The sequence below is a fragment of the Cnephaeus nilssonii genome (assembly GCF_951640355.1).
Source record: "Cnephaeus nilssonii genome assembly, chromosome: 4".
NCBI classification, from domain to species: Eukaryota; Metazoa; Chordata; class Mammalia; order Chiroptera; family Vespertilionidae; genus Cnephaeus; species Cnephaeus nilssonii.
Genome location: NC_137075.1, coordinates 34,612,931 through 34,628,858, shown reverse-complemented (window position 1 = coordinate 34,628,858; position 15,928 = coordinate 34,612,931). Strand labels below are relative to the sequence as shown.

Genomic DNA, 15,928 nt, shown 5'->3' with positions numbered 1-15,928 from the left:
TGTGATAGTGGCTGCCACGAGAATATTTGAAACCACTGTTCAGGACAGCCCTCTCTCTGGAAAGCAGAGTCAGTAAGCAGGTTACTTAGTGAGCATGGAGCTAGAGTAAAGAGAGGTGGGCCATTCTGGGGCGTGGTTTATCCATGCCAGGGTGAGTCTGTTAAAAGGTCATTGCCATAAAACAAAGGAAATCCCTCCTTGGATTGAAATTCTCATGTCTTTCAGTTTCACGGTCTTTCTCCTGGGACAGTGCAGGATAAATACGCTTATCTACTTCTAAGGATTCATTTATTGTAACTTAATAGGTCTGTCATTACTGGTGAGGCTACAGAGTTTTTCCTATGTTTACCAGTTATTTGTATTATTTCTTTTGAGAATTGCCTGTTTCTGTTCTTTATCCATTTCTTAACAGTATTTTATTGATTTGTAGAATTTGTTCATATGCTAAGATTGTTAACTGTCATGTAATACAAAATTTTAGATTTGTTTTCTTGAGTTATATTAATCTCATCAATTAAGAAACCCCTGTCAATCTCTGTATTCCATTTATTTTGGGCAGGAAGAAATCCTAATGTGTGCAAAATATTTTTATTCTACTACTTTAACTCTTTAAATAGGACCTTCACCATCAGCACACTGAAGACTCAAATCCTCCCCGATATCAAGTTTCTGGTTGGTTGAACATGGGAGGTAATACACAGATTTGTTAGACTGTCTTACATATCTTTGCATTCCATTGTCAATATTTTCAACCTCTTTCCAATAAGTGTCCTCCTCCACTTTTTACTTCATTACTCTTTAACTTAAAGTGGGATTGCTTTGCCTTCTTATGATGAAGTCAAGTTCTTAACAGAATGAAGATACTTGGGACTGATCTGGCTGGAGAAGGGGAATCCTTTATTAGTGGGGCCCAATGTAACACAATAGATACCAAGACTGCAACTTGCTGTTCTTTCCATGGGTAATATCCCAACATTTTGGAAATATTCACATTTTCTGTTTCTAGCACTTCTCTGATGGAATTACCAATTAATTCACAGGACGTTGCTGTCAGCCAGAATGTCATTTGTACAATAAATTGTGCCTCCAGTGTTTTCCTGAGCTTAGTGTTTACTTTCCCATTACTCCTTTTGAACCTTACTTCTAAAGGAGATATTGGGTTGTTGAGCCAGCAGAATTCAAAGCTCCTGGTTGTCATTCTGCTGCTTTTCCATTTGAATCACATGGTTTCTTGAAATAATCACAACCTGGACTTCCACCATGGTTTCTAGTCTCCTTTTGTCCACCTTCCTTTATTCTAAGAAAGAGCGCCATGCCCTTTAATGGATAGGCAGTTTTCTTTCCCCTCTAGAACAGCTCAAAGATGTGGCTTATGGTACCCGACAGATGTCGTTATATCTGGAAACACTGCCAGCCCATAGAGATGAGGATAAAGTGAACATTTCTCTGTTGCATCAAAGTGAGAATCTGTTGGAACTGCACATTCACCAGGCCTTCCTGACATCTGCTGCTCTGGCTCAGGCTGAAGACACGCAACCTACCACTTTCTGCACCTATTCCTTCTATGATTTTGAAACCCACTGTACCCCACTAGCTGTGGGGCCACACCCGCTTTATGACTTCACCTCCCAGTATGTGGTAGAGACAGATTCCCTTTTCTTGCACTACCTTCAAGGGGCTTCAGCCCAGCTTGAGCTTCACCAGGCTCTAGCCAGCGAGCACCACACCCTTGCAGCTGGATGGATTTGCTTTGACAGGGTGCTGGAGACCGTGGAGAGAGTCCATGGCTCTGCCACACTTACTGGTAAGTGCTGTCAGCTTCCCACAGCTCCTGGGTCTAATGCAGAATTTCCCAAGGTCTATAGTTGCTCTTCTGGTGCTCTCCCATGTCCTTTGCCTTTATTCTTGATCCTCGCCACACCATCTGTATCCTCCATGCCTTTCATACTTTCTGCTACCCAGGAGCTGGTGGAGAAGACTTTGGGGTGCTAGAATACTGGATGAGGCTGCACTTCCCCATAAGATCCAGCCTACAGGCATGCAATAAGCGAAAAAAAGCTCAGGCCTACCTGTCAGCCAATGTACTTGGAGCCTGGAGGGCCCAGGAGGATGAGGTGAGAAAAAGGATGTGTCCATGCACCTCTAAGGAGCCTCATCCCAGCAGCTCATGATATCAGCTCATCCTCCCCTTGAATGTGAATGGAAGAGAAAAACTGTCACACCACAAGTAGTTCAGATTCTTTCCTTGGTCAAGCCTGAGTTTGAAATGAAACCATGCCCTTGGAGCTAGTTAGCTCCCTGCTGTGAACAAAATAGCTTTTCTGTTCCATTCTCTAAGACAAGGCCTGAGTGCCAGCATCTCCCTCGGATAGCCATCTGCCAGAGCCAGTTTGCAGGCAGGTGAACGTGATTAGGTTTCTCTGTGACCCAGTTCTCTAGGTCGGAGCTCTTGCTCATTAAGGGTGCTGGGCTTCACCTAACAGTGATGGGCAACCTTTTGAGCTTGGTGTGTCAAACTTTGCAAAAAAAACTGAGCATAACTCGGGTAGTGTGTCACTTTGAGGAAAAAAACATTATTTCGCAAATGTTTCATCCTCAGGAGCAGCAAATGTTTCATCCTCGGCATGCGGCCGCCTCAGCGGCCGCGTGTCATCAGAAATGGCTACGCGTGTCAGTGCTGACACGCGTGTCATAGGTTCGCCATCACTGACCTACAACAACTCTCTTAGGTTGCCCTTTTCCTCCATCCAAGACCAACATCTCTCCAGTCCAGATCAGAGACTTGGAAGCATCAGAATGAGCTGCAGGTGGAAATCACCAGATGCTGTGGCCTCCAGAGTCGATGGCTGGGAACCCAACCCAGTCCGTATGCCATGTACCGTTTCTTCACCTTTCCTGACCACGACACGGCCATCATTCCAGCCAGTAACAATCCCTACTTTAGAGACCAGGCTCAATTCCCAGTGCTTGTGACTTCTGACCTGGATCAATATCTGAGACGGGAGGCCCTGTCTATATACGTTTTTGATGATGAAGACTCAGAATCTGGCTCCTATCTTGGCAAAGTCCAAGTGCCCTTGCTGCCTCTTGCACAAAACAAATCCATTAAAGGTGGGAGTTCCAAGTTACTGCATTGTTATGGTCTTTTCCCAGTGTTGTCTTCCTGTCCTAATTCTAGTTTTCTTTGATTACTTGCTTGGAGCAGTCTCTCTTAAAACCTGCTGAAAGGATTTTAGAATGTTGTCAAAAGCGACAGTGCAGACTTAAGAGTTTCACTAGTCAGCGGAAACATTGGCTTCTTCTGCTTCAACAACTAAAGCAAGATTCCCAAGTGGGTAGACCCACCAACCTGAAGTCATGCCTTTATTTCTGAACAAACATTTTCCAATTCTGAAATGCTTCCCAGTATTTGTCTTTACTTAAGAACTATTGTTTCTTAGTGCACATGACTAGATATCAGATTATAAACTGTCCTTAATACTCCCTCGTAATTCTCTTCCTTCCTTTAAGTATTAGACACAAGTTAGCAAGAGTTCTATCTATACCACAACTAAGGGAAATTTCTTAAAAATACCCCCCCCCCCAAAAAAATGGAGCTTAACTTCATATTACCTTACTTTACTTTCATACCCAGGGTTATGGGGTGCACCTAGGAAGGGTCAACTCTCTGGAAGGGTGAGGCAGGGATATCCACGCTCTCATTAAGGAGTGTGATGGATGCAGCAGTATACCAAGCATGTTTAACAAGCATCTGGATGTGCCAGGAAGTGTGTGAGGATTCTCTCCTCCCAATATCACAAGTGCTTTAAACAAACAAACAAACAAAAAGGCTGACACTTCTGCTCACAAGCCATCCTTTGCCAAAGAGGAGATAAAATGTGAGTCATCTGTTAAATAAATCAGCATTACCCATCAGAAGTCTGGCCTTTGGGAAAAGCTGTTTTGCTTAAGTTTCCTTGGCTTTTGTTATTTTAGAAATAAGGACCACTTGAGTAGAGATAATGGTTTCCTTTGTATGCCTAAGGCATAGCAAGCATTTGGTAACAGCAATGATAACGCGATCCTGTTTATTGTCTTAGTGACTGGTGACAAGCAAGCTCTACCTGTCCATACATCCTTTGACTATCCTTTCTTGAAACCTGGGGGTACCCACCTTCCCCTCCAAATATTTTAAGGGAATATTAGAAGTAAATATTCTACGGAAGCATAAATATTCAAGGCCATTCTATGTTACTTCTGAGTGTGTTGCATCATGATTACTCGATGAATGTTAATTGTAAACAATACGGTGAAATTTAAAAATGGAGGCAATAGACAAGGCGCTGATAAATGCTCACTTACCTATTTCATTTGATCAGGTCTTACTAATGTCTGTGTGTCTCTCAGGTGATTTTAACCTCACGGACCCTGCGAGAAAACCCAACGGATCTGTTCAGGTACAGCTGGATTGGAAGTCGTGCTATCTACCTCCCGAGAGCTTCCCGAAACCAGACGCGCAGACGGAGGAGCACGGCGCCAACCACGGCTTAGAGATCTCCTCTGATGAGGAAAAGGCTTCCTTCCCTCCCCAGGTAGCAGACCGCCACCAACCCTATGGAGCATATTTGAAAAAAATAGTATTAAAATCGAAGGGGAAAAAAGTTCCTTCTGCGAACGTCATGCGTTCTGCAGACTTAATCAGCACCCTTCGTAACGCCGCGAGGCGTTTCATGGGGCCAAACACTGGGTTTGATTGTGGGGAGAAGGAAGAGATGGCATCTCTCAGCTCTGTGACAGGAGAGACATGAAGTCTAATGCTAGCCTTCAAATTCCTTTCCTGAGAATCAAGGCTGTTAACTATCATCTTATAAGGCTGTTTCTGCTCCTCTTATTCCGGACCAGGTGGTATCTGCTGAGATTCCCATCGAAGCTGGCCAGTATCCAACTAAGAAAAAACCTCCCCAGGTGGGAGAAAGAAAGGAAAGGGAACACCAGGTTGCAAACTACTCAAGAAGAAAACATGGCAAAAGAACAGGCATCCAAGGAAAGAACAGAATGGAATATCTTAGTCGTAACTTCTTAAGTGGAAATACACTACAGGTAAGGCCTTAGAAATCTGGAGAACTAAAATATGGGTTGTAAAAGGACTTGCGTGCAGGCATATGAGCCTAACCGGCGGTTAAGGACAACAGAGGGGTGGGGGCATGTGTGGGGAGGGGTGTGGGATGGGAATGGGGGGATGAGGACAAATATGTGATACCTTAATCAATAAAGAAATTAAAAAAAATAAAAATAAAAAACTTAAGTATACATATATAAAAAATAAAAAAATAAAAAAATAAAAATAAATAAAAAAATAAAATGTGGGTTGTAGTGTCCCCAAATATATTATTCTCAGAGGAAAAAGCAGAAGCAAACACACAAGATAAGCAATAATCATGGCTTTTTGTGGCTACTACGTGTTTCCACAAACAAGTAGTTTAATAAACCTCTGGACTGTTCAATTCAATGTAATAGATTATGTAATCTGCAATTTATGCTTAGAACTTTAGTACCACAGTTTTAACCAGTCCACTTCAACTGTAATTAAAACAAATTAAAAGATAAGTATTGCCCTGGCTGGTGTGGTTCATGTGGTTGGACGTCATCCTGTATGCCAAAAGGTTACCAGTTTCACTCCCAGTCAGAGCACAGGCCCGGGTTTCGGGCTCGATCTCTGATAGGGGGCATGGATCGGTGTCACTCTCTATGTTTCTCTATCTGTCTCCCTGTCTGAGAAAGGAGGGGCGTTTATCTGAGGTGTCCCTTGAGATAAACTTTAACCATGCAGGTAGGTGTTTGGACATTTAAAGTAGTTGCCAACAGACATCCTATCTAATAAAAGAGTACTATGCAGATTGACCATCACTCCAACACACAGGATGGCTGCCCCCATGTGGACACAAGACGGCCACCACAAGATGGCCAGCAGGGGAGGGCAGTTGGGAGGAACCAGGCCTGCAAGGGAGGGCAGTTGTGGGCGATCAGGCCAGCAGGGGAGGGCAGTTGGGAGGAACCAGGCCTGCAAGGGAGGGCAGTTTGGGGCAATCAAGCCCACAGGGGAGGGCAGTTAGGGGTGACCAGGCTGGCAGAGGAGGGAAGTTGGGGGGACCCAGGTCTGCAGGGGAGAGAGCAGTTAGAGGGGAACAGGCCTGCAGGGGAGGGCAGTTAGGGGTGACCAGGCCTACAGGGAAGGGCAGTTAAGGGTGACCAGGCCTGAAGGGGAGGGCAGTTAGGGACAAACAGGCTGGCAGGGGAGCAGTTAGGCATCAATCAGGCTGGCAGGGGAGTGGTTAGGGGGTGATCAGGCTGGCAGGCAGAAGTGGTGAGGGGCAATCAGTAAGGCAGGCAGGCGAGCAGTTTGGAGCCAGCAGTCCTGGATTGTGAGAGGGATCCCAGATTGGAGAGGGTGCAGGCTGGACTGAGGGACATCCCCCCCTGTGCACAAATTTTGTACACCGGGCCTCTAGTCCTACATAATAATAGCGTAATATGCAAATTGACCGTACCTTCGCTATGCCCACGATTGGCCAGGAGGCGCAGGGGCGGCAGGACTCGGGGTGGCCTGGGTGGCCGATTGGGCTGGTGGGACGCTGAGCTTGCGTCGCCAGTGGCACAGAAGGGGCCTCTGTGGCAGCAAGCCCACATCCCGCCGCCGACCATCAAAAGTGGGGAGCTGGGTGTCCGCTCCGGCACCAGCGGACAGACACCCAGCTCCCCTGCGATTGAAAGTGAAAGCAGGGGAGCTGGGTGTCTGTCCACTCCGGCACCAGGCCAAAAGCCTCTGCCGGAGGCTTTTGAAAGGCCTGGTGCACCAGCGGACACCCAGCTCCCCTGCGATCGAAAGCGGGGAGCTGTGTGTCTGCTCCGGCACCAGCGGACCCCCTGCCATCAAAAGCGGGGAGCAGGCTGCCAGCAGTGTCCGCGGAGTGTGCTAGGCTTTGCGGGGCAGTGGATATGGCCTGGATGGCAGGTTAGGCATAGGGGACCCTACACGTGCATGATTTAATCATGCACTGGGCCTCTAGTTTTCATATAACTATGACTGCCAGAGGAATTATGCCACACAAATAGTTACAGTTGCAATTCACACAGCAATTTATTTTTCTTTTATCATTGCAGTGGGTACAAAGCTTATTAACACACAGCACACTGTTATTCACAAAATTCCTGGTGCCGTGGGTACAGGCTTAAAGGGAGCTCCCAAAATGTGGCTTCCTCTGGTGGCAGCAGTGGCGCCTTCTCTGGCTGGCTGGTCAGGTCAGGAATGAAGTTTCTGCCTTCAGAGATCCCTGCGCACAGCACGGATCAACCTGAGGCCCCACCATTCGTCTGTCTTTTGGCACCGAGTGGAGCTGAGCGAAGCGGGGAAGGGGACTGCACCCAAACTGAAGGCCATCAGTGAAGATAACTTCCAGCGATCAGAGCCACCAGCGCAGCGCAGGGATCAAAGCAATCCAGCGATCAAGCAATGATCAACTCGAATGGTGTTCGGGGACCCTTTAAATAGCCTGTAGTACCCACGGCAGTCCAGCGGGGAGTAGGGGATTCTGGTAAACAAAATGCATAACAAGATCTGAAGTTTAACATTAGTTTCAATGGATATATTAGTAAACAAAATTGTAAGCACTTGGTCACTCTCTGGGGAGGGGGAGGAGTATATGTCATCAGACAAAGGGTTATCAGGGCAAGTCACTCTAAGTCAGCAGTCTAAGTTCAAATCCTTATCAATGGAATACACACGCTTCAGGGCAGTGGGGGATGTGTTCTTAATATCTCACTTTAAGTTTCAGGACAGTTAACTTAAATCTTTTAAAACCTTTTAAACATTTTTTGGCATTTTAAAACATTTCTATATTTTACTACAACACTCCCTCTCCCTCTCTCTCTAAAAATCAATTGGGAAAAAAAAAAGAACAAGTATTTATTGAACACCTACTGTGTGCTTGATACTGCCTTTTCTTCATAGGAAACTGGATTAAAGTTACTATGTAGCACCTAAAAATATGTACATATAAGATTATAAATATGTGTTATATGATTTTATATTACATTATTATGTTATAACTAGAGGGCCCAGTGCATGGATTCATGCACCGGTGGGGTCCCTCGGCCTGGCCTGCGGGGATCGGGCTGAAACCGGCTCTCTGACATCCTCCGAGGGGTCCCAGGTTGCGAGAGGGTGCAGGCTAGGCTGAGGGACCCCACACTGGTGCACGATTGGGGCTGCAGAGGGTCCGCAGGAGGGCTCAGGGCATGTCCAGCCTGTCTCACCCAGTCCCGATTGGCCAGACCCCAGCAGCAAGCTAACCTACTAGTCGGAGCATTGGCCCCCTGGTGGTCAGTGTGCATTATAGTGACTGGTCGAACAGTCGAACGGTCAGACACTTAGCATATTAGACTTTTATTATATAGGATAATTTGTATTGCATTAATTATATAGTAAAGTGATTATTACTTTTATTAAATAATTATATAATATAATTATGTGTGATTTTATTTGTTGTATTTATTCTGTAGCAGGTGAACTACACTGAATGGAAATTCTTAGGCTTTAACATCTCCATAGATGATTATTTAAAGAATCAGCAAAAGGAAGAGGAAATGACATCATTCCCTTCAGCACTGATACAAAATGAAGCTCTCCATCCTGTAATTGGTATTGTCTTTTTAAAATCTGATTTTCCTATTTAATCATTGAATTATTTTATCAAAGCAGTTACTTCTTCATCTTCATTGCTAAAGTTTTTATGGGAATTTAAGCTTAGTTATATGTTACAGTGGGCTGGTTAGGCCAATTAAGGTTGGAATTCTCAAAGAAAGTAGCTTTCTATGTATTTAAAGCTAGCTATAGCCAGTTTAGTTACATAGCAATTATAAGATGTTAATCACTCCAAGGTCTTATGAATTATGGTTACAAAGAAATAGAAGGAGGAGCATAATTGGCTCATTTGTGATGTTAATCAAAATTTTTTGTTGTTGTTAATCCTCACCCAAGGATATTTTTTCCATTGCTCTTTTAGAGAGTGAAAGGAATGGAAGGATGGAGGAATGGTGGGAGGGAGGGAGAGAGAGAGAAACATCAATGTGAGAGAGACACATCAATTGGTTGCTGCCTTCTGCACATGCCCCAACCACAGGCTGACACCCCATCCACTGAGCCAAACCAATTAGTGCTCCAAATTTATTTTTTTCTATTTTATTCACTAGTTTATTTTGTTTTTAGATTTCTTGTTTATTTATTTTGATTTTTAGATTCAATTGTTGATAGATATGTATTTGTTGCCATTTGTTGTTCATATTTTTTATTTCTTCTTCTTCTTTGTTTTCTTCTTCTTAAAGAATATCTTCAACATTTCATGTAATACTGGTTTGGTGGTGATGAACTCCTTTAGCTTTTTCTTGTCTGTGAAGCTCTTTATCTGACCTTCAATTCTAAATGATAGCTTTGCTGGGTAAAGTAATCTTGGTTTTAGGTCCTTGCTATTCATCACTTTGATTATTTCTTGCCACTCCCTTCTGGCCTGCAAAGTTTCTGTTGAGAAATCAGATGACAGTCATATGGGCACTCCTTTGTAGGTAACTAACTGCTTTTCTCTTGCTGCCTTTAAGATTCTCTCTTTGCCTTTAACCTTTGGCATCCTATCTAATAAAAGAGTAATATGCAAATCAACCATCACTCCAACACACAAGATGGCCACCCCCATGTGGTCAAAGATGGCCGCCACAAGATGGCCATCAGGGGAGGGAAGTTGTGGGCAATCAGGCCAGCAGGGGAGGCCAGTTGGGGGGACCAGGCCTTCAGGGAAGGACAGTTTGGGGGGACCTAGGCCTGCAGGGGAGGGCAGTTGGGGGGACCAGGCCTGCATGGGAGGGCAGTTAGGGGGACCAGGCCTGCAAGGGAGGGCAGTTGGGGGCGATCAGGCCTGCAGGGGAGAACAGTTGGAGGGGGACCTAGGCCTGCACGGGAGGGGAGTTGGGGGGGACCAGGTGTGCAGGGGAGGGCAGTTGGGGAGGACCAGGCCTGCAGGGAAGGGCAGATGGGGATGACCAGGCCTGCAGGGTAGGACAGTTAGGGGTGACCAGGCTGGCAGAGGAGGGCAGTTAGGAGCAATCAGGCCAGCAGGGGAGCAGTTAGGCATCAATCAGGCTGGCAGGGGAGTGGTTAGGGGGTGATCAGGCTGGCAGGCAGAAGCGGTTAGGGGCAATCAGGCAGGCAGGCAGGCGAGCAGTTTGGAGCCAGCAGTCCTGGATTGTGAGAGGGATGTCCCAGATTGGAGAGGGTGCAGGCTGGGCTGAGGGACACCCCCACCCCCCGTGCACGAATTTTATGCACCAGGCCTCTGATTTTAATTATAATGTATCTTGGTGTGGGCCTCTGGGTTCATTTTGCTTTGGGCACTCTATGCTTCCTGGACATGTAAGTCTATTACTTTAACCAGGCAGGGGAAGTTTTCTGTCATTATTTCTTCAAATAGTTGTTCAATATCTTGCTATCTTTCATCTCCTTCTTGCATTCCCATAATGCGAATGTTGGTATGCTTGAAGTTGTCCCAGAGGCTCCTTTCACTATCTTCATATTTTTAAATTCTTTTTGCTCTTCTAATTGGATGTCTTTTGCTTCCTCATATTCCATATCATTGATTTGTTTCTTGGACTCCTCTACTCTCCTGTTGAATTCCTATAAATTATAATTTATTTCAGTTAGTGTATGCTTAATTTTTGACTGGTCCTTTTTCATGTTTTTGACTTTCTCACTAGATCCTTGAAAGTTTTATGAAGATCCTTGAGTAACCTTATAACCATGGTTTTTAACTCTGTATCCAGTAGTTTGCTTGCTTCCATTTATTTTATTTGTGATATGTTTCTTTGTCTCCCCATTTGGTTGCTTCCTTGTGTTTATTTCTATGTATTAGATAGAGCTGCTCTGTCTCCTGGAATTGGTAGAATGGCCTTGTGTAGTAGGTGCCCTGTAGGGCCCAGTGGCTCAGCATCCCCTGTCACTTGAGCTGGACACTCTAGGTGCGTCCCTGTGTGGTCTGTGTACACAGTCTTGTAGTTGAGCCTTGATTGTTGTTAATGTCACTGGGAGGAGTTAACCTCTAGGACAATTGGCTGTGAGGACTAGCTTCAGCTACAGTGGGAGAGCTGCTATGCAGGAAACACCCTTATGGAACAGGACTTGAGTCAGTGGGGCTTTAGTGCTCACTGAATCTGCCCCTTGAGTGTGTCACTTATGGATGTCTAGAGTTGTAACTGCTGTGGTCTGAAGCTGTTTACTGGGTGCACTGGCTCTAGGGCCTCCAGGGAGGTGCAAAGTCAGCCACTGCCTGGGGCCACCCTGTAGGAACTATTTGTATTGGGCTTGGAGGTTCCCCGTAAAGGCCCAGTTGTGAAGCAAGGCAGCTTGTGCTAGTATAGGTCTTTGGCTTTTTATTGATAGGTTTGGGGCATGCTGACCCAGCTGCAGCTTGTTTGAGAGATTTTAGCAAAATATGAAGCCAGAGAAAGGACAGGCCATTCATATGCAAAAGTTGCTGCAAATAGGTTGGGTGGGGCTGCAAATTGGATGAGGTGGGGTCTCAGGGAATCACTTAGGTGGAGAAAACATATATGGCTGCCAGTCAGCTTTGGACTGGGGAGGTTCCAGCATAGGAACAATGTGCTGGGACCTCTGTCTGGGAGAAAGCCACCCTCCAGTTCCTGTCCCAATGCTCGATAAGCCAATTCCTCCCCATATGTATCTGGTCCCCCCAGAGCCTCACCCTGGTGCTGGAGCTCAGAGGAAGTGGGACCTTGTATTTCAGTTCATGTGCCAGCCCTTTAAAAGAAATACCTGGGTCTCCAGCAGCCTCCGTGTCACTGAGCCCCAATCCCCACTGGTTTTTACAGCCCGTAGTTATGAGGACCTCTCTTTCCAGCTCTGGAACCCTGGTTTGGGGGTGTGTTGTGGGGCCGGAACCCCTTGCTCCTCACGGTGGCCTCTGCAGAGATGATCTCCCTCCTGATTTAAAAAACAATCTAGCCTGTTCTATGCCTCTGCCCCTCCTACCAGTCTCAGTGTACTTTCTTCTTTACTTCTCTAGTTGTAGGACTGCCATTCGCCAGCTTTTAGGTGGTTCTGAATGATGGTTGTTCTGTATTTTTGTTGTAATTTTGATGTGGTTGTGGAGGCAGTGGGTACAGGTGTTTACCTATACTGCCATCTTGGTTCTTTTTCCAAATTTCTTTTAAATTAAGGCAAGGCTTTTGTGTTACAATGAGAAGTAGACATGATTTCAGGTTACATTTGTGGCAAACTAGCTCATTCAAACCAACTCTCCCATTGATGACAACTAAAAAGCTCAAGTTAAAAATAATAATTATAAAAATAAAAAGCTAAAGTTATATATATTTTAAATCTTAATGTTTCTTAAAAGCATTAAAGAACCAATAAGAGAGGGAAGCCCAGCTGGCATGGCTCAGTGGTTGAGTGTTGACCTATGAACCAGGAGGCCACGACTTGATTTCTGGGCAGGGTACATACCTGGGTTGTGGGCTTGATCCCCAGTGTGGGGCATGCAGGAGGCAGATGATCCATGATTCTCTCTCATCATTGATATTTCTATCTCTCTCTCCCTCTCCCTTCCTCTCTGAAATCAATACAAATATTTTAAAAGAGAGAGAGAGAAAGAAGAATGACCAAACCTAGATGAGGGAATGATTAAAATTCAGAGAGGGTGAGCTGGAACTGCTTCAGCCCTGGGACATTGTCTAGAGGAAGTTGGGGCAAGATAGAACCATTGTGGATTGTGGAGGTAGGGAAATGGGATATAGTCTGACTGGTGTCTGCTTAGGTCAGAATTTCCCACTCTGGTCCGGGACCACAGAAGGCAGCACCTTTCTGAGCCTCTTCTGCTCTGAGAGGCAGATTTATGCTCTGGGCACTTGCAGGACTAAGGGGATAAGGGCAGACTCCATGCCCACCAGGATACCAGATAGTGCAGTTATCAGACACAACCCCCATAGCAACTGTGTTTGCTAGCCTCATGGAGATAAAACTGAACTTTAAAATTCCAGCAAGGAACTGGAGCCATGAAAATTGATATTATAAGTTTTAAAAAACATTTTGTTTTAAAATAATTTCAAATTTACATCAGAACTTCATGAACAAGACCAAAAATATCACAGAAACGCTTCACACAAATTCATCAATTTTATACTTCATACAACTTTTTACTTTATCATTTTTTCTGAAGCTTTTGAGAATATGTTGCAAACATCATGCCCCCTTAATTCTGTATATTTCGGTAAGAAAAAAATTATACAACCACACTATAAGTATCAAGTTTGTAAAGTTAACATGGATACTTTATTTTTTAACATCCAGTCCATTTTCGGAATTTGACAAATGTCCCAATAATGTCCATTGTAGTAGGCTCCCCCTTATGTAATCTAGGATCATACATTGCATTTAGTCATGTTTCTTTCGTTTCATCTAAACCAGTTCCTAATTTTTTCTTTCTTTCATGGTATTGACATTTTTGAAAATATAAGTGAGCTGTTCTGTGAAGTGTTCCTTCTCAATTTGGATTTGTCTGATGTTTCTTCATAGACTCAGGTCACGGATTTTTTACAGGGTTACCATAGAAGTAATATTGTGGCCTCACTGTGTCGCATTAGGAGGTACTTGATGTCAGTTTGTCCCATTACTAGTGATGTTAACTTTGATCACTTGGTTAAGAAAGCATCTGCCAGAATTTTCCATTATAAAGTTATCATTTCCCTTTGTAATTATTAAGTAACCTATGAGAAGCTATTTTGAGACTATATAAATATCCTGTCCTCATCAAACGTCAGCTAATACTTTTGGCATCCATTTATAGATTGTTGTTGTTTTCCTAAATCAATTACACACTGTTTGCAAAATACATTGCAAATATCAATGTTAACCAATAGAAATTATAGAACTGCTAAATACAGAAATGTATGCCCTAGCCGGTGTGGCTCAGTTGGCTGGAGCATTGTACCATACACCAAAAGTAAGTGCTGGTTCGATTCCCTGTCAGGGCACATACACCGGTTTTGGGTTTGATACCAGGTCCGGGTTCGTATGGGAGGCAACTGATCAGTGCTTCTCTCTCATGTGGATGTTTCTCTCTCCCCCTCTCCCTCTCTCCCTCTCTCCCTCTCACCTTCTCTCTCTCTCTCCCCCTGTCTCCCCGTCTCCCTTTCTCTATAATCAATAAACAGGTCCTGGGGTGAGGTTTGAAAAAACAAAAAACAGCCCAGTCTGGTGTTTCTAAGAGGCTAGAGCATTAGCCTGAGCACCACAGGGTCGAGGGTTTGATTCCTGGTCAAGGGCACATACCTGGGTTGCAGGTTTGTTCCCTGTACCCCCCCCCCCCGCCCCGCCCCCGCCCCATATCCCCGTTGGAGCCATGTGGGAGGCAACCAGTTGCTGTGTTTCTCCCACATCGATGTTTCTCTCCTTTCTCTTTCTCTCTGCTCCCCTCTCTCCTCCCTTCCACTCTCTAAATAACGATGGAAAAAATATCCTCACTCCTCTAGTGAGGATTAAAAAAAGAAGCAAATTAGACACAATTGAAATGAGCTGGTGAAAACATCCAGAGTAAAGCAAGGAGAGACAACAAGATGGAAAATACAAGACAAGAAAAGAGCCATAAAAGATAAAGTGAGGGGGGAAAAATCAAAACAAAGATAAAATGAGGATGTACAAGGAGAAGAGAAAGGAGGGGACAAATGCGGTATTTAAAGTGATAATAACTGAGAGTTCCCCAGAACTAATAAAGATATTAAGGCCCGGCTCCGTGGTTGAGTGTTGACCCAGGAAGGTTTTTTTTTAATAACCTTTACCAACTTTGGATATTTGGGAGAATAAAGAAGACCACACTCTACAGTGGGCTGGATCACTAAGCATAGAGTTCACTACTATTTGTGGCCTACAGTACATAGAAAATAGAAAAAGAAAAAAAAAAGTTAAGCGTATCGGTCACAACCTGGCAATTCTCTTCCTCAGCAGATAAGGAATCCTGTGAAGGAGCTTCTGAGGTCAGTGAAGCACAGACCACAGACAGTGACGACATCGTGACACCCGAACGTCAGAAATGTCCTAAGGCAGTAAGTACCTGGGTGGCCATTGAGCGGGTGACAAGACGGTCAATAATGACAGCTAGTGCGCCTAATGACCAGGCCTGTGGAGTTCAAGTCTAGTTTTAATGAGCCGGGTGGGGAATTTAAGTTATTGAGTTAAGTATACTGTACATTGCGAGTGAATAGAACTCTGTTGATGCAGCCGAAACCGGTTTGGCTCAGTGGACAGAGCGTTGGCCTGCGGACTCAAGGGTCCCAGGTTCGATTCCGGTCAAGTGCATGTACCTTGGTTGCGGGCACATCCCCAGTAGGGGGTGTGCAAGAGGCAGCTGATCGATGTTTCTCTCTCATTGATGTTTCTAACTCTCTATCCCTCTCTCTTCCTCTCTGTAAAAAATCAATAAAATATATTAAAAAAGAGAGAGAGAGAGAAGAACTCTGTTGATGCAGTCAGATGAGAGAGAGGATCGTTTCTCTCGATGTGATGGGAATGAGGACTTGCTTCCACACGTCTCTCTCCTGTTTGGCTCCCTGGCCTGCCTTCTTCATTGTGCAGTGTGATTCACCCCCCGCCTGCGTGAGGCCCCTTCCTTTAACTCCACTGAAGGAGACCGGGTTTACTTGGGGAGGTGGAGGCTGGAAGAGAGGTTCTTCCTGGGAGAGCTAGGGGGATCATTCAGTTTCTGAAGTTTCCGACCCAACCTTTAAAACCTGTCATTACAATTAGTTATTCAACATTTCAGTCTCAGATCTCCTCAGGAGCTAAGTGAGGATACACACAAGCAACAATCACTGTGTTAGAATCTTGTGGTTTATA

General features: G+C 44.8%; 1 protein-coding gene across 1 annotated transcript in view; it reads left to right on the top strand.

The window, feature by feature from the left end:
- RPGRIP1 (RPGR interacting protein 1) overlaps positions 1–15,928 on the top strand; it is a 58,722-nt gene that overhangs the window by 27,743 nt on the left and 15,051 nt on the right. Inside the window, exons 13-19 of the mRNA XM_079768644.1 lie at positions 1,352–1,804; positions 1,963–2,114; positions 2,730–3,111; positions 4,387–4,571; positions 4,882–5,079; positions 8,539–8,677; positions 15,041–15,138. Coding sequence (XP_079624770.1) covers positions 1,352–1,804; positions 1,963–2,114; positions 2,730–3,111; positions 4,387–4,571; positions 4,882–5,079; positions 8,539–8,677; positions 15,041–15,138 — 1,607 coding nt within the window. The remainder of the gene's footprint in view (positions 1–1,351; positions 1,805–1,962; positions 2,115–2,729; positions 3,112–4,386; positions 4,572–4,881; positions 5,080–8,538; positions 8,678–15,040; positions 15,139–15,928) is intronic.